Below are 26,259 nucleotides of genomic sequence, written 5' to 3'. Positions count from 1 at the left end.
ATACATAGAGATATATTTAAGTTATATAATACTTAAAGGTTAATGGAAAAAATCATCCTGGTCAGTTCAGGCATACAAGTAACATCATAAAATGCCCTATTGTGCTCTAGGAAGTGATATCTACATGGAGATTCAATATCTATGATGAAAATAAAATGACTGTGACTTTTTAAGTAATGCAAATGAGTTGCTTCCATAATGACTCTTGTATTATCTAGTCTCACCTATTATCTTTAAAAGCTGTGTAGTACAAAGGGAAATGATTTTGTTCAATTTTACTTGAAATCAAGTATCAGTCTTAAACCAAATGACTGATGATGAACTATATTTAGTTTTCCTTTCTTCTGCAAGAACAAACACACTAAGTCTTCCAAGACCAGAGACATTGGTATATGGCATTCTCAATCAATGGAACTCAAAAACACTTTGGCTGAAACTGTGTAATACCAGGTGGTTGTCTGAACATTAAAACAATTTTTTCTTCTTGGTAAAGTGAGGTGTAGCTCTGCAGTGTTTAAACCCTGGAAGCTATCAGAGATTCTCAAGTCTGTGACCTTTTCTGGGGAGAAGTGTGGAAGAGCTGAGTGCTGTTGTGGTGGTGTGTAATGACCTGAGAAAGTTGCATTGCCCTTTGCTGTTACTACTAAAGGCTCCAGGGATTCACGAAAACTGGTTTTTGGTAGGGAGGATTTTGATATCTATATGGACATCTTACTTTCAAGTACTTTTGTCACAGATTAAACAATATATTGAAACAATGAAATCTTGTCCATTCTTTAACAAGGTAAAGCCTATGCATTTCAAACTTCATTATTATAGATATTCAATAAGTAGCATTTTCTATTAAAATAGGGAGGTTTAAAAGATTACTATCTAGGGTCAATATTGATATAGAAACAGGAATTCTGACAGATAATGGTGAGAACATTAATTTGTTTAACCTTTGAGGAAGTGAGCATATTTTTTTTAGTGTGTGTGTGTGTGTGTATGTGTGCGTGTGTGTGTGTGTGTGTGTGTGTGTGTGTGTGTGTGTGTATCAATCACCTGCTGGGAATCAAACCCACCACCTCACATGTACTAGGCTAAACTCTCTTCTGGTAAGCTGCATCTCAAGCCCTGACAATAACACTTCTGAAATATATCCTATAAAATCTTAGATACCAAAACAAAAGCACAAGAATTTCATTGTTGCAAAATAGTTCAAATAAAGAAAAACATAGAAGCCATTCAATGAATGATAGTACTTCTCCAAAGCCTGTGAGAATTATAAGGACTATGTTAATTCTAAAACAGGAGAATTTTAACAGTTCAGGAAGAAGAAAGCTGTTATAGGTAGCAGACTAATAAGAACACATTTCTATATAAAAAATGAATATTAATGGAAGTATATCATATTAACAACTGGTCACTTCAGAGAAAATAATTATATAGAACTTTCATAAAATCTCCATATCTCCTAGGATGTTAACAAAATGTCATTGTATATGAAGGCAGAAAATACCATACAAGCATGTGGTTTGGAAAAATAACATATTATTCCAACAATGCTCTAATGCAACTAGTTTCTTTATCCTCAAATCTCAGCTGATTGACAGCTGTTGTACATCTCTATCAAAATGTCCAATAATACTCAATTTGTTGGCCTTTCTGATTTTCACTTCTCAAGATAAACTCAGTACTACAATAATACTGGGAATATCTTTCATGATTCCAGTTGTTCACACATGCTGCTGTAAAAATCTGAGGAGAAGCACCGGAACATAAAAGACTTTCCAAACAGGACACCGAGAGCCCAGGCACCAAGGCCAACAATTAATAAATGACATGCATGAAGCTGAAATGCTTCAGCTCAGAGAAAGGAGACAATCATTTGGGCAAAGAAACAGCCTACAGAATGGGAAAAGACCTTCATCAATTATATATCTACTAGAGGGCTAGTGTCTAAAATATATAAAGACTAAAAGAAACTGAACATCAAGCAAAAAATAACCCACCTGAAAAATGGGGTATAGAAGTAAACAGAAAATTCTCAAAAGTGAAGCAGAAATGGGTGAGAAGCACTTAAAGAAAAGTTCAGCATCCTTAGTCATCAGAGAAATGCAAATTAGAAGTACTTTGAATTTCATCAATAAGTATGATCAGAATGAATAAAACAAATGGAAGTTCATGCTGTTGAGGATGTGGAGAAAGAACAGCCCTCATTCGCTGCTGGTGGGAATACAAAGTACTATAGCTAGTGTATGAATCAGTGTGGCAGGTCCACTAGAAGCTGGAAATAGATCTGCCTCAAGATCCAGCTACACCACACCTGGGTATGTACACAAAGGACCGTATATCCCATTACAGAGATACTTAACACTGACTGCGAATTTATAGCAGTTAGTTCAGTTTTCAGTCCAAAGAGGATATAAGTAAAGATGAATGGCCACAAAGATAGCACCCCTAACTAGGCCAATGAATTGAATTGCTGTAATGAATGACTCAATAGTAAACTAACTCATATATGAAAGAGGGGCTTGGAAAAATTAAGTACCTAATTAAATTTAATTAGTACCTCACAGAGAATGAAGTTCATAGATTGACACTCTAAGATCTGAAAATATTCAAAGCAAATATCAAAACTTTTAGAATAGCATAAAAAATTTACTAATACACTTATAACCTTAAAGTAGTAAAGTCTTCTTTAAACTATCAATGCAACACAAACATATTGATATAGTAGAGAGCATCAATCAAGACATCTTCTCACAAAAGGCACCACACCAAAAATAAAAAATTCAAAGGTGATATATAACTAATTCTGAATTGGAATCCAGAATAAACACACATTCACACACAAATTAAGATACAAAGAACTATACAGACTAAATGAGATATGTAGAAGAACTATGTTGATGGAATGAAAAAATAATGAAATATGTAAACAAATCACAAGAGAGCTGTGAAAGATGAGCCTACTAAAAGTTCTTCTGCCTCATAAGAAAACAGAAATGCGAATTTATCCCAAAGATGAGATCTAAAATGTCATTTATTTTCATGCCACAACAACATGAAAATAGCTGAAACCAAGCATTTTCACGGGATAGATGAAGGAGAAACTAAATAAAAAGAAACAAAAATACTGTATACACCCATGGGATGCCATATGATATTTTGACACATACACATTCTGTGTAATGTTCAAATATGAGTAGGAACACTTATTTCATCACCTGCTAATTTATTCTGAAACTATTAAGAATACATTCTGTGTATTTTACTGTGTTAAGAATCTTCATTCCTTCAGGAATTTTATCATAAACGTGTTGTGACAAAGATACTTTCGGCAGTTATTTAGATGATCATGTGATCTCTCTGAATCTAAGCAATATATTACACGTACCGATTTACATATGTTGGATGTGGCGGTTTGTATGACAATGGCATCCACAGACTCATAGGTTTGAATGTCTGGTCCTCAGGGTGCAACACTATTTGAAAGGATTAGGAGGTGGGGCCTTGTTGAAAAAAAAGTGTTTCATGGGGGATGGGCTTCAGAGTTTCAAAAGTCCAAGACAATACCAGTGTCTCTCTCATCTCCTGCTGCCTGCCATTCCAAATATAAATACTTCTCCAGCCCTATGTCTGACTGCATGCCAGCATGTTGCCTGCCATGATAATGGACTAAACCTTTGAAACGATAGGCAAGCCCCAATTAAATGCTTTCTTTTATAAGAGTTGCCTTGGTTATGGTGTCTCTTCACACCTATAGAGTACTGACTAAGACACTGAATCACTCTTGCCTTCCTTGAATAAGGTCAACTTGGTCATGGATAATGACATTGATAACGTGCTGCGGAAATCTGTTTCCAAATATTTTACTGAGAAATTTTGAGTTCATGTTATTTAGGAACTGTGGTCTGTAATTTTCTATTGTTCTTAATCTTGTTTGGTAGCAAGGTAATTATTGCAATTTCTTTCCTTTTTGGCTATTTTATTAAAAAATAAAACTTGGGAGTAAATATTAAGGAATAAATCTGGGAGATCCACAGAACAATGGCGCCATGAACACTTACCTCTCCCCAGTTTTCTCTATACATCTTCTATGCTTTTCCTTTTGTTTTCTCCATGTGTCCTTCTATTTCCCTTCAGGTCAGCCCAGGAAACTCTAAGGTCCCCTCGGGCCAGATGAATATGGACTTCATCCTAGGAACCAAGGTCCGACTGTATTAGTGGTCTCAGAGTAATCAACACAAACAACTCTCCCCCAATAGGTAATACTGACTTTGTAAAATGAGTTTTCTAGCATCCCTTCCTCTTCTAGTTCTTAGAATATTTAGAAGAGCATTGGTGGTTATTTTTCTTTAAAAGTTTGCTGGATTTCTCTTTAAACCTATAATGGCTCCCTCTATTATGGTATCTCTTTTCTTGATCTCTTCTATTCTTTCCCTGACACAATCTTCCTGCTCCCTCATGCCCTCTATAAGGAATAAAGATTTTCCACCTGCCGCTAGTCTTGTCCTGCCACTGTGCCAGCCCCAAATAACGCAGAGACTCTGTATTTGATATAATGCTGTTGGCCAGTTACTAGTTTCTTATTGGCTAGCTCTATCTTAAGAATTAACCCATTTCTGTTAATCTACGTATTTCCACATGCTTTCATCTTACCGGGGAATGGGACCTGAGTCTGGTCTCCCCAGTCTCTCCATGTTGACTCTTCCTTACTATTTCCTCTTTCCTCTTGTCTCCCAGTCCCGCCTGTCTTGCTTTCCTATTGGCCAACAGTGCTTTATTCATTAACCAGTATGAGAAACATATTTACAGAATGACATCTCCCATCACCCTCCTCTCCCCTCCAAGTTTTATTTTACTTTATTTTATTATTTTTTGTGCATTGGTGTTTTGCTTGTATGTGTGTCTGTATGAGGGTGTTAGATTACCTGGAACTGGAGTTACAGACAATTAATGAGCTGCCATGTGGGAGATGGGAATTTAACCAGGGTCTTCTGGAAGAGCAGTCAGTGCTCTTAACTTCTGAGCCATCTAATCTAACACTAGGAAAATGTCCAAAGATCTACAAGGATGACCCGAAGTAACAACCTAAGCAATAGTGGAGAGGCTACCTTAAATGCCCTTCCCCAATAATGACATTGATGACTACTTTATGTCATCCTAGAGCCTTCATCTAGTAGCTGATGGAGGCAGAAGCAGACACCCACAGCTAAACACTGAGCCAAACTCCTGGAATCCAGTTACAGTGAGGGAAGAGTGATGAGCAAAGGGGTCAAGACTAGCCTGGAGAAACCCACAGAAACAGCTGACCTGAACAAGAGGGAGATCATAGGCCCCACTCTGATAGCTGGGAAACCAGCATAGGGTGTTAGTTAGGAGGACAGGGCAGTCTATAGGTCCTCTAATAGTAGATCAATATTTATCCCTAGTATATGAATGGACTTTGGGAGTTCATTCCTCATGGTGGGATACTTTCTCAGCCTAAACACATAGGGGAGGACCTATGAAAAACTTGGAAGATTTCCCAAGGAAGGCCTTACCCTGCCTGGGGAGAAGGAAGGGGATGGGATGGGGGTTGGTGGGAGGTCAGAGGAGGAAGGGAGGGCAAGGTAACTGGGATTGACATGTAAAACAAGCTTGTTTCAAATTTAAATTAAAAATTATTTTTAAAATTTTGCATGAATTCAGCACAGTGTGGCAGCACATGCCTTTAATCCCAGCACTTGGGAGTCAGAAGCAGGCAGACCTTAGAGTTCAAAGCTCTCTACAGGAAAGCCAGGGCTTCACAAACCCCATCACAACAAACAAACAAAAACAAAAATAAATTGCTAGAATTAAGCCATGAGTCTGTGAATTCCTGGGCTTTTGTAGTTGAGAGAGTACTTCAGTGTCCTTGTTGGTGAAAGATGTTTATTTATTTATAACTTTTGGCATTATTTTGGTGTGTCATGTTTGTGTAGATTTGTTGGTTACAAATTTTCTAGTTCATTAGAAATGAGTTTTCAAAGTATTATACAATGCTTGCCTGAATTTCATTGTTGTCATCTCTAGGTTAAAAGAATTTAGATCTTTCTTTTGCTAAGTTTGGCTGAAGAGTTCATCAGTCTTGTTTATCTTTTCAAAGAAACAGTGGTGCTTCAATGACACTTTGTTCTTTTTTGTTCCTATTTTGTTCATTTCTGTCTTAAATTTGACTATTTCTTTAATCTACTTATTTAGGTTTGGAATTTTCTGGTTGTTCTTAGACATTGGGAGCACACCATTAGGTTATTTAATATTTATTTGATTTTTTTAATGTACATACTCATAGCTATAATGTTCCTCATTAGAACTGACTTAGCTTCTTCCCAAAGATTTTGGAAAATTGTGTTTTAGTTAGAGTTACTAATGCTATGATGAAACAACACTAAAAGCAGATTGTAGATAAAAGGGTTTCTTTGGCTTATATGTCCATATTACAGTCCATCATTGAAGGAAGCCAGGACAGGAACTCAAACAGAGAAGGAATGAAGGAATCTGAAGGCAGGAGCTGATATAGAGGTCAGGGAAGTGTGCTGCTTAATGGCTTGCTTATCATGGCTTGTTGAGCCTGATTTCTTACAGAACCCAGAACTACTAGTGGTTGCCCAGGGATGGTACCACCCACAATAAACTGGACCCTTCATTATCAATCACTAAGAAAATTTTAGAAAAAAAAAATTTACAGCCAGATCTTATGGAGGCATTTTCACAGTTGACTTTACTTCCTCTCAGATAATTCTAGCTTGTATCACGTTGACATAAAACTGTCCATCACAACGGACTCCTTGTCCTCTTGACACGCAAACATATCACTGTTAAGGCACAGTCTTTCCTTTCTTGGTCATCTCCAGTATCCACGTTAATACCAACGTTACAATATAAAATATTTTATAAACTTAAACAGTCCCACAGTCTTTGCAAATAAAAACACTTTAAATTCAGTCTCAAAAACTCCAAACTCTCTTTACAACCTAGAATCTCTTACAAAATTCAGTCTCCCAATTGTGTGCTCCTGTAAAATTAAAAATAAATTAAATGCTTCCTTGCTTCAAAAGGGAATATCAGGGGCACAGTCACAACCAGACCAAAGCAAACCAAACCCTAACAGTGTAAATCACTCACTGTCCAATGTCTGGGATTTACTCACCGTTTGGGCTCCTCCAGAGGCTTGGGTTACTTTATTGGCTCTGACCTCAAGCACTCACACATTCACTTCAGGGTCAGCCTGGCTCTACTCCTTCACTGCTGCTATTCTTGGTGGTCGTCCCACAGTAGCAGCATCTCCAAAATTCTTGGGTCCTTTGAAAAAAAAATGTGCTGTACTTTTACCAACAGCCTCTCCTTGGCTCTCACAGTACCAGGCCTCAGCTGCTTTCTATGACCCCTTTATGCCTTCAAAACCAGTACCACCTGGGAGACTTTTACACATTACCAAGCTTGACTGCCATCACAAGGTACCATCTAGGCCACCTCTGGAACACAGCTTCTGTGTATTAACTATTGCAACCAGTTCCTAGATGACTTTCATCTCAATGATGCTGGTTTCTTCTTAATCACAGCTGATTCTTCATCCCCAGCTAACCAACACCTCAACAGATCAACAGTTTTGCTTTATTGGTTCTGGTCCCTTGTTAATCACATCCAATTCTTAAGCTCCAGTTTACCAGACACTACAGATGTTTCATACAAATGCTCCAAAAAGAGTCTTTACTTCTTTCGGAAACTTGACAAGCCAGCCACCCATTGTCTGCTGTCTTTCAACATTCTTGTTTGCTAAGCTCCTACAAAACAGCCCACTGAGATTTGAACACTCCATGGTTTTTCTAGCCCAAAGTTTCAAATTCCTTCCACAATCCTCTCAAAAACATATGGTTTGTCACAGCAGTACCCCATAATCCTAGTACACATTTGCCTGTTAGGATTACTATTTCTGTGATAAAAATCTATGACTAAATAACAAGGACAAAAGTGTTTATTTGGTTTATACTGACTTCATATAGTCCATCATTGAAGGAAGATAAAGGCCATGGAGAGGTGGTGCTTAATGGCTTGTTCATCATGGCTTGCTCACCCTGATTTCTTATAGAACTCAGGACCACCAGCCCAGGGTTGGCACCACCTAAATTAGGCTGTGCCCTTTCTCATCAATCACTAATTAAGAAAATATTACAGCTGGAACTTATAGAAGCATTCTCAATTGCTGTTCCCTCCTATCAGATAACTCTAGCTTATGTCAAGTTGACACAAAACTATCTAGCACACCTTGTTTCTAGGAAAATATTAATTTCCTCTCTGATTTTTAACAATTATGTCAGTGATGATTGAACCTGTACTGGTTAGTTTTTTGTCTATTTGACATAAACTATAGTCATTTGGGAAGATAACCTTAACTGAGGAGATGCAATTTTGTGGGCCATTTTCTTGATTGATGATTGATGTGGGGAGGAGGATCCACATCACTATGTGCAGAGTGCATGCGCTATATGCACTCACTATGGGCAGAGTCTCCCTTGAGTAGGTGGTCCTGCATTCTGCTATAATTTCACTAAATAATTTAACCCAGCGGTTTTTGTCTTGATTCCTTTTCCTACTGCATGTAGTCTGGTGTTCAGTCTCTCAATTATGTTTCAATGTTGTTAAGGATTGTGGTCATTTATAGCTTCATTTCTTCATTGCTGTCTGAATAAATTCTGTAGTCACACTTCTATTGTATTCCTGATACCCTGTCTCCTGCTTGCTCTGGTCTATTGGCAATGCTTTTATTTACTTTTTTTTTTTTTAACTGTATTTTCATCAGACCCATTCATTTCCAACATTTCTTGTTTATCTCTCAAGAAACTAAATTTCTTGCTGAATTTTCATTATACAAAGTTGGTGGTAGTGCTGGATATTTCACATTACTTTTTGATTCATTTGTCTAGATCCTGAATTGAAGTTATCTTCTTCATTTGCCTGCTTATTTGAATCCTCTTTGAAGTCACTAGATTTTTTTTTAAAGTGGAATTTTGAATTCCTTGCAGATGGAAGCTTTCTGTCCTGCCCAGTCCCACAGCTGTTTAGTCCCAAATATACACACAGAGGCGTCTGTCAATTAGAAACTGTTTGACCGATGGCTCAGGCGTCTTATTAGCTGGCTCTCTCTTAATTATTAACTCTTTTCTATTAATCTGTGTATCTCCATGAGGTCTTTCTTGGCTTACCTGGGTCTCTTGACTCCTTGGCAGTACATGGTATCTCTTTGACTCACTGACTACTACCTTTCTCTATCCCTGTCTGGATTTCCTGCCTGGCTAAATCCTGCCTGTCTATTGGCAGAAACAGTTTTATTCATCAACCATTAAGGGAAACATATATTCACAGCATACAGAAGGCCATCCCCCCCCCACCAATTATTTGCCCAGAGTTCCAGTTATTTCAAGATCTTTTGTTGCTGGGGGTGGGGGAGGGAGGCACACTAGTTTTTTTCATAGCTTTCATGGTTTGCCTTGTGATTTACACATTTGCCTTTCAGTTCTATGTTTCTTCTGCTAACCATTGTTTCTAGGGGTTTTTTGTTTGTTTGTTTTGTAGGAAGTGAGGGCTGGGGCGATGCTTCTTAATAGGCAGTCTTCTCTTGTGCTTACAATCTCCACTTTATGCCCATCTATACACTTAGCAAGTTATATTTGCTTTTCTACTAAGATCTAACAGTCTTTGTCTCATTACATGCATTTTAGTATCTTTATACTTCAAACTGATATCTAACTTTAAAAAGTAGACAAATTAATTAAAATTTAAAAAAACATTCTCTTTAGTTAGGTGGGATTGCAATGTAAGAGAGCACTTTCATACTACAGACTGTCTAACAAATTTACTTGAAGAAGTCTTAATGATTCATGGCCATTTCTTAATCAAAACTTCTCCCTGCCTTTCAGCAGCTAACCATGACAAGCAACAGTGTCTGCCTATAGTGCTGGTCTGTCCTGCCAAATCCTATAAGCTCTGACTTATCAGACATGTATTTTTGTGAATCCAAAGTCAACAAAGTTTTCTCTTATCCGAATTACCAATATCTAAGTAAGTCAACCTTTTCAAAATATTAACAATTCTTAAAGCTGAAACATTATTCTCTCTGTATGTAGTTTTATCTTAATTGGTAATTCTCCAAAGAGGATATCTTTGTAGATATTGCATGCATTGAAAGAGAATTAGAAAAATTTTTGACACCTGACAATTTAACATCATTATGTCTTTTATTTTCAAATAAGGTAGGCCTGCTCATCCCAAGAACAGATTATCATTTCAATGATTTTAATGGTATGCTTCAGAAAACTTTATTAACACCTCATAAAGTTTTATAGCTTAATGACTAACCTTAATTAGATACATAAGGAATAGAGCTACTCTTGAAACTATTTGGCCTAACTTGTGAGCTGTGATTGTTTTGATGCCAGACATCTGCCTGAAGTTTTCAGCAAGTCATCTGCATATGGTTAGAAGTAGCTAGCAAGAGGAAAAGTTGGAGTTTAAAGACAGAAGAACATTTGCATTTCAATAGTTCTGTGATTCTGTGAAAACACTGAAATCATCAGTGTACCTCATTGTATGAAAACTGAAGGTGGCCTAATTTCTTTCAAGATTCCCAAGTTTTAGGGGAGAAAACCGGGTGCATTGAGCCCAAATTGTACATTAGTTCTCTTCACTCTCATTCACATCCCACCAAGAGCACCTTCTGTCTGTTTGGATGCTTATGGCCCAAAATGAGATTATAAACAAAGGCGAACAAGAAAGAAGGCATGTGGCTTAAAACAAAACAAAACAAAAAAAAACAAAAAAAAAAAAAAACAAAAAACAAACAACAACGAAGCAAATAAACAAACGAAAAATGCTGATTCTGAGTTTTAGTTGGTGGTCTCTTTCTCCCAATGAGAAGGAAAACAGTCTCCTATCTCATGGGAGGACTTTCCTTCAGTCTAAGAAGGTCAGAAGTTAACTCAGTCAGCTGTGATGATGCAAGTGTGTCTTTGAAATGCTTCAATACACAAGAGTGGATCATGAAGTTAAAGTAAATTCTGAGCTCTAACGAAAGGCAAAGGGGATCTTGCCCAGAGGAGCTTCTTGTGTCTTTTTCACAGGGGTAGACCCACCATAGAGCTTTGGAAAAGAAGTGAAATACTTCGTGAGAAAGAGTGTTGTAAGCAGTAAGAAAAGAACTGAAGCCTTGCAAAGGATTTCTGTAATGGGGCATAAGCTGTGATGAGCTATTTTTAAAAGATTTTTCAATTCCTATCTAAAAATTTTTCATAGCACCTCCTCCAGTTGAGGCACTGAAACTTACAGCAAGATGTTCACAGAACAAAAAAAAAAAAAAAAAAAAAAAGGAGTTCAACAAAGGTCAGTTTTTAAAAGTTGTCCTTTCAACACCCCCCCCCCCCTTTATTGTCATTTTCAGGACAAGTTTCACAACTTTAAAAAAAAAATGATCTTGCTTTCCAGAATGCCTTTCCCCTTTTATATGCAAATGAAGGGAAGTTTCCTTAAGAGTCCCCACCTATCTAGCACTTGGCCAGATAAAGCAATAATCGTCCCTGTTTATCTGCAGAGGAGATCCCGCTTCCCAGTTTCTTTCTAGGCATTCCCTGGCATTCAGGAACAAGGTCTTTCAACCTCGAAGACATTTTGCCAGTATTTTTACTTTTCAGTAAATTGGTAGCTCACACGTAGCTCTGAGTGTCATTTGAATGTCACCCACAGTCTACTGGCAATAAAGAAGGGGAAGGCTCCCAGCTCTAATGCCGCTAAATCCCAGAAGAATCCCGGGATAGAAGGAATTCAGCTGTGTCTAAAGAACAGAAGTCTAAATATAGCACAAGTTTCATCAGGATGCTTTTTATAGCTTTTTGTCCATACATGTATTCCTGTGTGTGCATTCCTGTGAGTGTGTGTGTGTGTGTGGGTGGGGGGAGGTATGTTCTCCCGTTAAGGACAGAAAGAGCAGGGTTGCAAATAAATGAAAGGAAGTTGGGAACCCTTTCTCATTTCTGCACATTCCCTGACCAGTGACACCCCCACCCCGACCCCAGACCAATATGAAGAGATGGGGTCTTGAAAGCTGCCTTTAAGTCTGGATGACTCTACTAAATAAGCCACTAGACACACAAGAAGAGAGACCTTTTTCGCTTGGACATCCTGCTACCTGCTGCGGGCAACCCGGGCAGAGAGGAAACCCCGAGGAGGCGCTCCTGGCTGCCTCATTGCTGAGATAGCAGGAGCGGCAGCCTGCGGAGCCACGCGCAGCGTCACGGAACTGGCGCGGGAGCACCCGGCACGCAGGCCTTGAGCCGCTGCTGCTGGCAGGTTCCTGGCGCTGCAGAACACGCTGCGCCGCCAGCAGGAGCGCCCGGGGCTGGTGGGAGAACGCCCCTAGGAGCCCGCGATGCCCCATGCAGAGCCTGCTTTGTGCACTCCAGACAACGGAGGAACCTGGGGAGATTGGACAGTTGTCTAAAAGCTCCGGTGGTAAAGGAACCAGAGAAAGCTAGAATATCTCATTTCTCCAAGACTGGGATTTTGTTCCTCCAAATTTCAGAGAGTCCCAGTAGAGGTCATGGGGGGTAAGCAAGGATGTTCAAGAACGGCTGAGGTCTGGGAAGGTGGTCATCCTCTCTGAGCCCTGGAAAATCTCCTTGACATTTTTCACACTTTGAAGCAGCTGCAGCTGGTGTCGTCGGAAAAGGGGGTGGGAGGAAAGAGAGGGGGCGGGGAGATTGTGGAGTCACGGGCGCGAGCCAGGAGCAGCGCCTCGTCTGCCAATCCTGGCACCTGTGCGCCAAGCCGCGGCACCGCGGAGGACCCCGCTCCTGGCCAAACGTGGGCTCCGAGCCACGGCCACCCAGCTTCTGGGCCAGCGCGACCTGCAGCCGCCCACCCCGGCCCCTGCCGCCACCCACTGCTGCAGGAGCGCACAGCCCCAGCTAGTGTTTGCTGTGCCCCGGGCCACGGGGACCCTCGCCCCTTCAGAGGCGGCGTGGCCCGCCGGAGCAGGAGCCGAGTTGGGTACACGATTCGCCCGCGCTGCCGTTCTCTTCTCCGCCCAGGATTTATTGTCTGTGGAGCCTTCTGGGGGCGGGGAGGGAGCTGCGCCTCCGCTGCCGCCACTGCTGCTGCTACCGTTGCTAGCGCGGCGCGCTGGGCGGGCGGAGGCCGGGGACTGGCCGTGCTGGTGTTCCCAGCGGGCACCCAGCTCCCCACTGGCACCTCTCCAGCCGTGCACCTGAAGGGCAGTGGCATCATGGTCTGACGCGGCATCTGCCTGGAGTCCCCTCTGCCTTAGCTTTGGAGGACTCCCCTACCGGCTCCACTGCAGACCCCAAAGCACTTTAAGGAGTAATCGTCGGCAACTGCAAGGCCTTCTTCACTCCCAGGACCCTCATGGGTAGTTTCTGCCTCTGGCGATGTGAGTAGGGTGCTGAGGGAACCTCTGCCCGCGGTCAAGGAGCTGGGATCTGGGAGGCTCAGGTGGCCGGCAAGCCGCGGCGTTGGGGCGGTTGCGGGGCTGTGGGAATCCGGCGCTAGCTGGTTGAGTGCTTGTGAGCAGGGCGCTTTGGATGGGCGAGAGACCCTAAAGGGTTACATATTGCGAAAAGGAAAGGTGAGGGGCGAGTGTGAGGCTCTGGTGCTGGGACCGCAGGGTCCGGGGAGATGTGGCTTTTCTAGATTTTTATTGTCCCAGGGTCTCCCGTCTGCTTTCCCCGGAGGTGTGTGAGGGATGGAGCGAATGTGATGCACACACACACACACACACACACACACACACACACACACTTGTGGCAGCTCACACTTGTGCTTTATTTTGGAAGGTGTTGTATTATTGTCTTGGTATCTATAAAGGAATTATTGGGGATGTATATTACTGAAGATGGAAAGAAAAGGGTGGGGTTTGGGGAGATGAAGGGGATGGGAGAGCAGGTAAGACTAAAGGACAGAAAGAAGTGGGGAGCACGGGGCGAATGCTTTCACTGGAGTCAGGGAAGATGCCCCCTGTCTCTATAAGCCAGGCAACTCCTTTGTGTTCCGCTGGAGAAGCTAGGGAACCTCACTGCTTCTGGTCCAATGTGGGTCCCTTGGCATCCTCTGGAGTCTTTAGGGATTCAGGACGCGCTTCTGATTGTATTGGGGAAGGGAGAAAAGACCGCCAACACTGGGGTAACCGTGGCACCCTAGTTCGCTGACAATTAGATGGGCTATCACAGATGATCTGTATCACCAATTTTAGAGTCAAGATGGGGGCGGGATGGGGGTGCGGGCTGCACAGATTGTCTTTAAAAACAGTGACTTCATTAGCGAGATGGCTACAAAATTGCTTCATTACACTACTTGGCCATGGGGGGGGCAGAATAGACCCGCCCCCACCCTCTCTCTCTTACTGGCCGCCCCTCCCCACCAAGGCACAAAGCAAGTGGCACCTCACTCGGCAGAGAAGGGGTTACTTTCACAACTCCTGGGAATGGGCCTCAGGAAGGAACCATCTGCGACTCCCACGTTCCTTTCCAAGTTCTCCATCAAAAGGAATCTCAGAAAGCAGGAGGGGGTGGGTGGGAATCGAGGCAGCCTGCCTCCACCTGCTTTTTGCCATTACTTTCCCAATACACTTCAGCACATCAGAATTACCTGCAGTGGTAATTGGGTCAGCAGGAGAGCATGTGCACAGGAGTCTCTAGACGGGGCTCTGCTGATGGATGAGAAGCAATTTGTGTTTGAACATATTTTAACCTGGGCAAAATTTCTAAGCACAATAGAGGTTTCATCGCGTGGGCGAGCAGGGTGCGTACCAGCGAAAGTGAACACGTGATCCCTCCAACGCAATAGAAACAGTATTAGGAAGTAGATTTTCTTTGTTCCAGGCTGAGCCTATTAGAAGCTCGGTATCCCAGTGGCCGAAGTTCCCCTTCGTTTTTAATAAAGTTGACCAGAGGCGAAAGAAAACGAAAAGGAACTTAGCCTAAATGGCTCTTGGCTACCAACCTCTGACATTTCTTTGTTAGAACCTACCCTCCATCCCAACACCTGGTCCCAGCTGGCTCCTACTTTGAAATGATGCATTCCCTCTGAGGGCGTAGGGGTAAAGTTCTTCAGCCCCTGCGCAGGCGCACACGTGGGTGCTCTAGCGCCTCAAAAGCTGCTGCTATTCTGAAACACGTGCAGTTGTCTCTGGTTCAAGCAATCCCAGTTCCTGTGGTCTGGGAAACCACCTGGAGATCTGGCTGAAAGCGAATGTGCAGAGCCTATCAGGCTTCCTTGAAATCTCGTCACATCAGGGCAATAATAAGAAAGCGGGGTTCAGGGGTGATTTTATTTTTTCTTAACTATCTGAGACAAACGTCTTTTAGGGGTGTACTTAGACATGTCTGTCTTTGAATTCCTCGGGCTTGCGAAATGTCCTGAACTCTGATAATTTATTACTTTAGTGTAAATAGAGATGGTTCCCTACCCAACAATAAAGACAGGTACCTAACTTGGGTATCCCTCACTTCCAAGATGCCTTAAAAGCCTAAGGCTTTAAATTTTGAGCTGTTTGTGTCCCACCCCACCAATACCCTCCCACCACACCAAGACGTCATGGGAGAAAAAGCATCCTTAATTTCCAGAATATACCGTGAGCTCAGAGGACTTTAAGCACATTTCTTTTTAATTTAACTTCTCTAAAGGATGTGTGCTCACCATGGCAACTCTTGCCTCCCACATCCAGGCTCTCGCACATATGCAGCTTCAGAATTAGAACAACTTCATAAGAAATGAACTTGGTCCAATTACAGGAGCCATGTTTTATTCAGAATTTTTAGCATTGCTTTAAGCAGGCATGAATATTTCCTTAATTAAAATCACATTCCATTTTATTTTGTAAGCTTTTAATTTTTCTAATTTCCCCATATAAAAGAATATAAACATGAATTGTTTAGTGTGTTTTTTTTATTTGCTCTGAATTTAAAAAAAAAAGCTGTGAAGACTTTTTAGTATAAATCTTTATTGCATATGAAGGTTATCCTATATTATTATCAGAGTGCTAATCTGGGGTATTCCCAGTACACATTGCATGGTCATATTTGTTGTCAAAAAAGGGAGGGTTCTTTATTATAACTTAAAACATCGCTTCTTTTTAGAATAGTTGAAAAGTTGTAGGTATTGATGTTAGTATTTTATTAATGCCATAATTTTATTCCCCAAATGCCTATAATGGGTCACACATTCCACAGAGCTAGCACTTCATCATACACCCTATATAATGTTCTTTAAACTCAAGCAACTGCACACACCAGAAACAGAACACTCCTTTGTTCTCTTCAGCAAAATAACTTAGTTTGCATGTATCTTCTGCACTGATTATTGGTAATGGAAGAACTCTGTGGATTTGCTGCTTGACTTTGAGAATGACTAATTTTAATCTGTGACACAGAGCAGCTATTCAATTTGTGACAGTCTTTTCTGACCCTAAAGGGATTGCTATCCCCCACGGGATGATAAACTGGAGATGTTTCTAGAATCTTTTGAGAAACTTGAAGTTTTCTCTAGGAATCTATAAGGACCACATTAGTCAATTGGGATATCTTATTGTTACTATATCAGAAAGTGGAATTTGAACATTAAAATGATGACTCCAACAGTGTAATGATATTGTTTCTGAATAGATTTTTTTTAAAAAAAGTATATGTCCATGGGCTTCTTGTATGGTCGTTGAGAATTCCTGGAGCAGGATTCACTAAATCTAAATTCACACCACCTGGCAAAGTCCATACTTGTATTGCATATTATGTGGACTTTGCCAAATGCATAATAACATTCGTCAAACATTTAAAAATCACACAAAATGTTTTATCACCCTAGAAGCTGCTTATGTCATACTTACTCATCTACCCTTCACTGAAACTTTGGGAATGCTGGCATTTTATAGACACCTTAGATTTGCCTTTACCCATAATGTCAAGTAGTCAGATTGTTGTGTGTTCAGGTCAGCTTCTTCAACATAACAATATTTGCATATGCCTCAAACCATCATTATGAATTTGCATATTATTCAAATTTAAAGTGATGTGCACCATGAACCAACAGAGTATGGAAGGCAGTAAGTACAAATCAAAAGCCTTGCTCCTTTTCTTAGGGTTTCCGTTTCTGTAAAGAGACATCAGGAGGATGGCAACTCTTACAAGTAAAACATTTCATTGGGGGCTTGCTTACAGTTCAGAGGTTCAGTCCGTTATCACTGTGGTGGGAAGCATGACTGTTCACACGCACAAATGGTGCTGGAGAGATGGCTGAGAGTTCTACATCCAGATAGGTAGGCAGCAGGAAGAGAGAGGGGCACTGGGCCTGGCTTGAACATTTAAAGCCTCAAAGCCCACTCCCAGTGACACAGTTCTTCCAACAAAGCCACATCACCTAATCCCTGTCAAGTAATGCCTCTCCCTAAAATGACCGAGCATCCAAATATGGCCTATGGGGGCCATTCATATTCAAACCACCACACTCCTCTATGATGTTTTTAACCCCGTTTTGTGAATCTGGTTTGAATCATTAGAAATGTATTTTTCAATAGAAATGAGGTAGGAATAAGAGGAGCTTACATGCCTCCAGGACAACTATACAACTTCAACAACTTCAATGAAAAACTGTGTTTTAAAATTATACCTGAGCCAGGAACCACTTCTAACTGTGGCAAACAATAAAAGGCTTAAACAAGGAGAGTGGGCTGTCGGGTTAGACAAACACTTAGGAACATTAAAATATTGCTATTGAAGCAGTCCACTCTATTCCTGTCCTAGAATTAGGTGTGTATGTATGCTAAGGAGTCAGTGAATAACACATGGCAACTGCCTTTCCTTGCAGTGAACAGTGGATGAACTGCACTCACTGTGGTAGGCACCAGCCACTAACCCTCAGGATGAGTCAAGAGCAGAACCTCAAAATAATACTGTAAAAAGTGTCATCTCAACCATTTCAACTGAAGCTGATAGAGTCAAAGTCCAGGGCATTTTAAAACAAACTATTTATTTATTTGTAAGTAAATTTTACTTTTTTAGAACTTCATACAGGATTATACCCTGTTTATATATTTCCACCATGCCCTTTCCTCATTCCAACTCCTCCCCAACTCCTCAGAATCATGCTTTCTTATTCTATACTTATTATTTTTCATTTATGTATATATTATACACATACACAAATTACTTAGTTCATTTAGTGTTGCTTGCATGCATATGAGTTTAGGTGCACTGACAAAATTTCAATATCATTACCTGAACAAAATTTGCATTTTCTTGGTGTATACAGAAATAAATATATTGTGATCCAGATTTTCAAAAATTAGCTACATATTTGACGATAACAAATATTACTTTGTGACCAATTTAACATGAGTATTTGATGCTATTGATTATATTCTAGTAATAATTAACTTATGGCAAAAGTATTTTATTACCTGTTAGAATCTATTACACTGAAATGTATTAAGAAACTCTCAATAAAGTATACACTGAGTCAGTAGCTGTCATCAATTCTGAAACTATGATGGTAGATTTGATCAATAACTTCTTGTGGAAAATCAGATAGGCCACCTACATTATTAATCAAAGTGGAAAGTTTATCATTTGTCACTTAAAGACATGTGGAAAATTTATTAAATAAATGCAACCTCTGGGAGTTTTCCATGTGAATCCAGCTTCATTGATTATTCATTTCTTTAATAAACTTAAAATCTCCTGCCAATTGTCATTTTAATACACATGGACTTAATAGCAGTGATCGGGCATGAAATATTGAGGCTTACATTAGTTTCAACATAATCTATTTAAACACTTTAATCATGGGGTCAATGTTTATATTGACTAGTTTTTGAAAGATATAATTCCTCCAGTTACCCTGGCTATCTTTGCTTCACACCAAGTTCAGTAAGGTTAAAATGTTTTAAAATTATGAGAGAGTTAAAGTGTGCTAAAGGTCAAAACCATAACAAACTTATTAAGCTAGGGACACAAGTTGTGTTTGCACATCTGTGCTGTCAAGTGACAGAATAGTATCAGTGGAAAAATTGTGTTTCTGTGAGGACAGAGAGGGAGAGAGAGAGAGAGAGAGAGAGAGAGAGGAGAACTGACCTGAAAAAGAAACTGTTCTTTCTGCTGATTTTCTGCATTACCACTTCACCATCAGATTTTCCTAGGAAGAAAAGAATGTGGCATTATAAATAATAGCATGGAGAGGTTTTTTTTGGGGGGGGGTGGGAATAACAACAACTGGAAAAGTTTAGCTTAATCTGATGAGAAAATGAAGGTTACTTTCATATTTGAAAGAGATTTTAAAAAATGCCTTTATGCGGTGGCGGAATATCTTATAGACGGCAGCATCACCAAGCTTTGTGATGATAGAAGGGAAGCAAGTGAAACTTACTGAAATACCACCAGCTATGAAGACATCACTATGTTAAGATGGTGAGTAATGGACAGAAAGCTGCATTATGCCAGATGAATTTCAAGAAATGCTGGACACAGATGGTGTGACTAAAATAATTAAAATGTGTAGATGATTAGATTTCTTGAGTAGTAAATGCTCAGTGGTCTGTATTCACCGTAATAGGCATCTCTCAGAGTCTCAGAAGACAGAAAGGTGCATGGGAAGACTTTTACCATGTGCCCTTTGTTGTTATTCAGAGACAGTGTAGTTCATGACATGAAATTTTTCTTCTCCATTTCAAGTGTGATTAATTTTGTAAAACAATTATAAAGGCTATGTTAATTAGGTTATACTACTTACTTAAATATTGAGTGAGTATTAAACACTGGAGATCTCCCGGGATAAAAACTGAGTATTGCATAACATAATTGGGGTATATATGCACACACAGTGTGTGATTGATCTGTCCCTCAATACCTGTGATAGAATACCACTCTTTCATTGTTTCCCAAGACTTCAGAGTTGGACAAGATTCCAGAGGTTTTTATGTATTAGGAAGGAGGTTGAGGCCTAGAGAATTTTGCTTCTTTGTTCAAGATCAAAAACTGTAAGTGGGAACAACTGTTGGGGACCAGATCTTAATGACCAACATTTGCCCATAAAAGCAACATAGAAATGTTGAAGCACTTTATAGCACAGGGCCTGAGCAAGACTTTAATCCAATAGATGAAGTCAACTCAGCCAGCCAAGGGGATGCGCCACACATTTATTTTTCCTTTAATTCCTTTTGTTATAACCCTTTTTAATTTAAATTAGAAACAAGCTTGTTTTACATGTCAAACCCAGTTCCCTCACCCTCCCATCCTCCCCTGTTTCTGTCACCAACCTCCATCCCATTCCTTTTCTGCTCCTCAGGGAGTATGAGGCCTTCCATAGGGAATCTTCAAAGTCTGTCATATCATTTGGAGCAGGGCCTAGGCCCTCCCCCATGTGTCTAGGCTGAAGAGTATCCCTCTATGTGGAATGGGCTCCCAAAGCTTATTTCTATACTATGGGTAAATACTGATCCACTACCAGAGGCCCCATAGACTGCCCAGTCCTCCCACTAACACCACATTCAGGGAATCTGGGTTGGTTCTATACTGGTTTCCCAGCTATCAGACTGGGGTCCATGAGCTCCCCCTTGTCCAGTGGCTTAAAGTTTTTTGGACAATTGTGTTATATTTTCCCTTTGATTGTACTACATAAAAAGATTATGATATCATAAATTTAACATCTAGTATGTATTCCATTTTTAAGAGATGCCTTTATTAAGAACTATGGAATTAATCTTCACTAATATTGAAGTATTCTAAATATGGATGCAAGATCCTATCTTAATGGGAACTAAAGTTTTCTCTTAAAACATTGATCTTTTCATGATAATTTCAGCAAAATAAGATATTGGGTGAGGAGAAATGTTCAATTCACTGTGCATGAGTGAATTGTTTTCTAACTTTGTTGATTTCATTAAAGGCCAACTGGTGAGTTTTCTTACAAAAACAAAACTATTTACAATATTAAAGGTTTACATGAAATATTACCTTATATATTGATTAAGAAGTCATTCTAGTTTGGGAAGACAAATGAGATCTGATGGCAGTTTGTACACATGCCGCTTTCTGCGCTTTGCCCACCCTTCTGTGGTTTACGTATCGGCCTTCTCAGTTCCAACACCTCAAAGTTTGCTTCCAGCTGCTTAAACTCAAAAATTCGAGGTTACATTACCTTTGAAATGACAACCTTCCCATTTTCAATATCTGTTATATCTTATTTGTTCTGTCACAAGACAAATGTTCCATGTGCCATTCTTCCTAGTGCTAACGTGATTACTGCCCATTTTCTAGCTTTGCTTGTCAGGAAGTTAATAGAAAGATCATATTACCCTACAGGAAAAAAGCAAAAAACAAAACAAAACAAACAAACAAACAAAAAAACATGCTGACAATTTACAGCAGTTCTGAAATTTTGAAGTAATCCTCTTAAAAATATGTATTTGCCTTATAAACAGTGAAGCACAGAAATATTTGCAAACAAAAGCATTAAGAAAATTATTTATCCCTACTGTATGAATGGACTTTGGGAACCCATTTTACATAGAGGGATACTCCCTCAGCCTAGACATATGGGGGGGCCTAGGCCCTGCCCTAAATGATATGACAGACTTTGAAGACTCTGCATAGAAGTCTGCTCCCTGGGGAGCAAAAAGGGGTTGGGATGTGGGTTGGTGGGGGGAACAGGGGAGGACAGGAGGGTGCAGAAACGGGGATTGATATGTAAACCAAGCTTGTTTCAAATTTAAATTTAAAAAATTTAGAGAAATTTAGAAGAAAATTAAACCTTTATATCTCATCTCATAACTATTTTCAAAAGCAAATTAAAGGTGTGGGAGGCAGCTAAATAGGTAAAGTGCTTGTTGTGCAGGTATGAAGGCCTGGGTTCAGATCTCCAAAATATTTGTAAAAAGGCAGAGTATGGTGGGATACATTTGTAATCCCAGTGCTGGCAAGAACAGCCAGAAATCCCTGGAGCTTGATTTCCAGCCAATCTAACCACACTGGTGAAATCCAGGTTCATTGATAGACCTGTTTCAAAAGAGCAAACAAAAAAGGGGAACACAATTGAGGAAGTTACCTCTTGCATCCACACATGGGCACACGAGGAAGTACACGAAAAAATGTGAAACACACACACACACATACACATACATACAAGGTGATTAACTCTTGTTTAAAATTGTAAAAATACCGTATCCATACAGATGTCCACTCCACTCCCTCTCTGAACAGTCCTTACTCATTATGGCCTCTGGTGTACAGGTATAAGGTTCATAGGTGTGACAGAATGGGTCACATTTCTGCATCTGACAATGCAATCCCACATGCCATTCCATATGACACAATCTGAATGTCCTACATCTGTCATGACAGGAAGACAAGATGCCAACTTCGATTAACCCAGGCCTCCACTCACCCTTGCAGTAACAACTGTTATATCTTTCATGCCTAGTTTTATCTGGCAGAATGGGGTATAAAGATGCAATAGTTTACATGCTATGTCTTGGCTTACTTCTTAGATTTCTAACACTCAGCATACTTAAAGTTTTCTTCCCGAGTCAGAAATCTTTCTAGTTAAATTCACACATAGCTGATACCAAGGTGAGATTTGACCTTCAGGGACCACTGCATAAGGAAGTACATTTTTTTCTCTCTGTACATGAATAAACTGTCCAAACCGACATCATGTTTAACTTCTAAATAAATAGCATGGCCTGGTGTAGTGCCCACCTTGAAATCCCCATATTCAGGAGACTGGAATAGGGGGATTGAGGCCCAGAGGCCAGGCTTGTTAACAAATAGGTTACATAGTGGAACCAGATCTCAAGAAATAAAACGGGAAATAAAAAGAGTATATTCCATATTGGTACAGAGTCCCTACTCACTTATGAAACTCTATCACTTATGGTAAATATGCCGGTGACTGTATGAATACAGGTTTTTTGGACTGGGTATTGTTATTATCATAAATGTGGGTATAAATAATAAGTACACACCTTGACTCAGACAAAGTACCATCATCTTCTATAGCAGTTGGCAAGGCATGTACCTCATTTAGCCCCAAAGGTATGCTATAATAGAGACTGCTAATTATGTGGCCATTGTGCCATTTTTCTGCTGCTGTAACTTGTAGGGTCTTAGCCCAACCATGGAAGGCTGAGCTGGGTCCAAGGAAGGGTAAGTGTGCCACTGGCTTCTTCCCCAGCGTCCCAGGATCCCGGAGACAATCAGATGCAGTGGGGAGTCTAGTCAAGTAGAAACTTGTTTATTGCCCCATAACAAGCATCTTTTAAAGCAAAAAAAAAAAAAAAAAAAAAAAAAAAAAAAAAGGTTGGAAAACAGTCAGCCAATGGTTTTAAAGGTCAGCCTTTCATGTGCCTAGGAGCCCTATGCTTTACCTAGTGAACATGAGCCATTCATGCAGTGACCTCACCTGGTTTGATCTTGGCAACCAATCACCCCTTTTCGTAAACATCTCAAGACTCACCCTTTTAACTTTTCCTTGGTATCATCATTGACTGGCTCATGTGCCCTTCAGTAACTGAGTTTAGGTTGATAAACTTCATAAAGTGAGTTTATTCGGCTCATGTTCTAGAGACTTGAGGTCTACAAGCCATAAACTACTTATGGTGTGGCCCTCCTTACTGTGAAAAACCAAGAGTCCAGATGTGATGTAGGGTATTGCATGGGATGAGGCTGATCCCAGAGACAGAGCTAACCTGACTTTTATAATTGAACCACCCTCAAACAACTCTTCAATCCATCTATCCGTGAATAGGCTCCATCCTCATGTTATGATCAGTCTGGGGCCTTGAACATCCTAGTCAACATTCTATCACTGAAATACATCCCCAGATTCCACTCACCTCTTAAAGGTTCTGCCTGGTTCCAACTCTTAAAAGTCCACAAGGGGTGACTCTCAATATGTGTGTTTGAACCATACTGACCAGTATCTCTGCAGTCAGTCTTAGAGAAGCAAGGTGCACTCTTTATTCTACATGGCAGATCCTTTGCTCAGAAGTCCTGTTATTGGCCTGTGTCAAGGTCCCATTCCTCACTGCTCTGTGTTCTAAGTCTCCCTTTCCTGACAGGATTTCATTGTGTGATCACATATGAAAAACTAGAAATGCAGAAGAAGAAGAAAAAAAAAAAAAAAAGAGATAGAGAGAAATCCATTTTGATTCTGAGAATATAGATGAATACTTTCTTGTTTAAATACAATTTACTTGTTTTAATGTTACTTTTAATGGTTTATAGAATGGCATACTCTCAGCATAGAAGACAGATCACTTTGTTGGGACCTAAGAGTTTCAGTCCCATGAGCCAACATTATAACAAACATGATAATGCCTGCTGGTGTTTCAGCTGGGAACAAAGGCAACAAAATGCCGTAGAATGCTACTTTGGGGTTTACACTCTCCCTTTCTGGAGGAAAGATCATTGAAAATTTATCTTTGAGCTGAATAACTTTCAGTGTTAATTGGTAAATTCTTTTTAGAGTAATTAGTTGAAAGAAAAACACATTGAATCCACAGCAGTTTAATGAAGAGCACCATTTCCTGAGTGCATTGTCTGCTTGCATCTCTTTTAAAATTATCATATCTTCATATTGTGTGAATTTTATGTGATCTTCACAATGGCCCATTCATACCATTGCTGTTTGAATAATAGTAATGGGTTTAGATGTGCATCCCAAGCCAGCACATGCATAGGAACTCTCTCGTTTTCTCTAATTCTAAGTAGTGCGTGCCTTAGTATAGAAGGGTGTGTGCAATTGTGTGAATAACTAACTAAAGAGACTATCTCACTTGCATTTCTTGGCTATACTTACACCATGAATGAACAAACCTTCTCTTTCTGAGACCAGCATAGGACCATACTTTCCAGCCTCACCTTCTGGTTAGGTGTGGTCTTGAAAAATGTTTCAGCCAGAGGGACAGAGGCATTTATGATTCAGTGGGCTATGGGCTCATATGGGCTCTTACATGGCTATGTTAGTTCCTGAAGAGGTACACCAAGTCACATCCATTCCTAAGTATTCATTCAATTGTAGCTTGAGCAAGACAGACAGCTGACTACGTTGAGACTCGGGGGTTGTTATAGAGATTACTGCTAGGATTCCTTTTTCTAAGTTTAAGAGACACAGATGAAATTCTGATGCTCATCTGGCCTATAATACCATGGTTACAGAGCTATAATGTAAACATTCCTGTGATGTAACAACAAATCCTGTAGCTTAAAACTGATTGGAGTTGTAATCATGGAGTAATTATTAAAAAATACATGAACACAATTCATTTGGAAATATCTTGTAAGTCTTAATTGTCTTTATTTTTCTCAGTTTATAATTTTGTATGTGTATTCAAACACAGCAGAAGTCTAGAAAGAAGCTACTGCCCATAGACAAAATCAAGGTCATTATATTTTCTTATTATTTATATTTTGAGGATAATTCTTATAATGAGAAGCAAAGCTGAGGTTTTTTGTAGTAGAAATAGAAAGATTAAGATAGTACTATGTGTTTTAAGTCCATTGCTGAACTAACAGAGGAGACAGGGAAAAAAGTGTGGAGTCATAATTATTCCAAGCTCTCCAAGCTTGAGAAATTAGATACATGGAGGTACAAGTTGCAGATCATACAACCTTGGAAAAGGAGCTAATTTATTCAAGTGCAGCTAAGATACTGACATTAATGAGAAGAAAACCAAGTAACAAGCTAACTTGTAGAAGCAGCATAAATCAGATAATCAATTAACACAAAATAAATGCACCTAGGTAAAATTACTAGAAATATATTGAGCTCTTTTGAGGGGAGAAATAAAACCTCTTTTTAAGAAAAAAAAGTGTTTTCAAATAAGTGAAAATTGGTTATGCAAAAGAATGACTCATTTTATTTTGCTATCTTGGTTTCCTTTTAATTATTATTATTATTTTTTTTTTTTTGGCATGAAAAGAAACCATGAATACATACCCTCTTCTTCTGAATACTAATTTCTTCCCTCCTTCACTACTTTGCTCTATAGTCTAGAAAGGGTGCTCACGTCCTGATCCTTTGTATACTGATTTCCTGAGATGAGAAGATCTTTGGTTCACATGTAATGTGTTTTAGACCCTTCCACACTACATTAGCCAAACAAGTCACATGAGCAACCCAGCAAGGCAACCAAGTAGCTGACTCAGATCCACACAGGCATAAAGGCTCAGTGACAGCCTGAGGGTCACAGGTTCTTTT

The 26,259-nt window shown here is 39.9% G+C and overlaps 1 protein-coding gene across 8 annotated transcripts in view; it reads left to right on the top strand.

The window, feature by feature from the left end:
- Positions 1–13,298: 13,298 nt before the first annotated feature.
- Positions 13,299–26,259, top strand: part of Lrrc7 (leucine rich repeat containing 7) — a 439,615-nt gene continuing 426,654 nt past the window's right edge. For 7 of the 8 annotated variants that reach the window (XM_051195799.1, XM_051195785.1, XM_051195793.1 and 4 more), the window contains exon 1: positions 13,299–13,447. In XM_051195799.1, coding sequence (XP_051051756.1) covers positions 13,446–13,447 — 2 coding nt within the window. In that variant the 5' untranslated portion in view covers positions 13,299–13,445. The remainder of the gene's footprint in view (positions 13,448–26,259) is intronic. The other variant, XM_051195787.1, reaches the window with a different exon arrangement.

The sequence above is a fragment of the Phodopus roborovskii genome, unplaced genomic scaffold (assembly GCF_943737965.1).
Source record: "Phodopus roborovskii unplaced genomic scaffold, PHOROB, whole genome shotgun sequence".
Classification (NCBI taxonomy): domain Eukaryota; kingdom Metazoa; phylum Chordata; class Mammalia; order Rodentia; family Cricetidae; genus Phodopus; species Phodopus roborovskii.
Note: the sequence above shows the minus strand (reverse complement) of the source record. Positions and strands in the feature narration are given on the sequence as shown.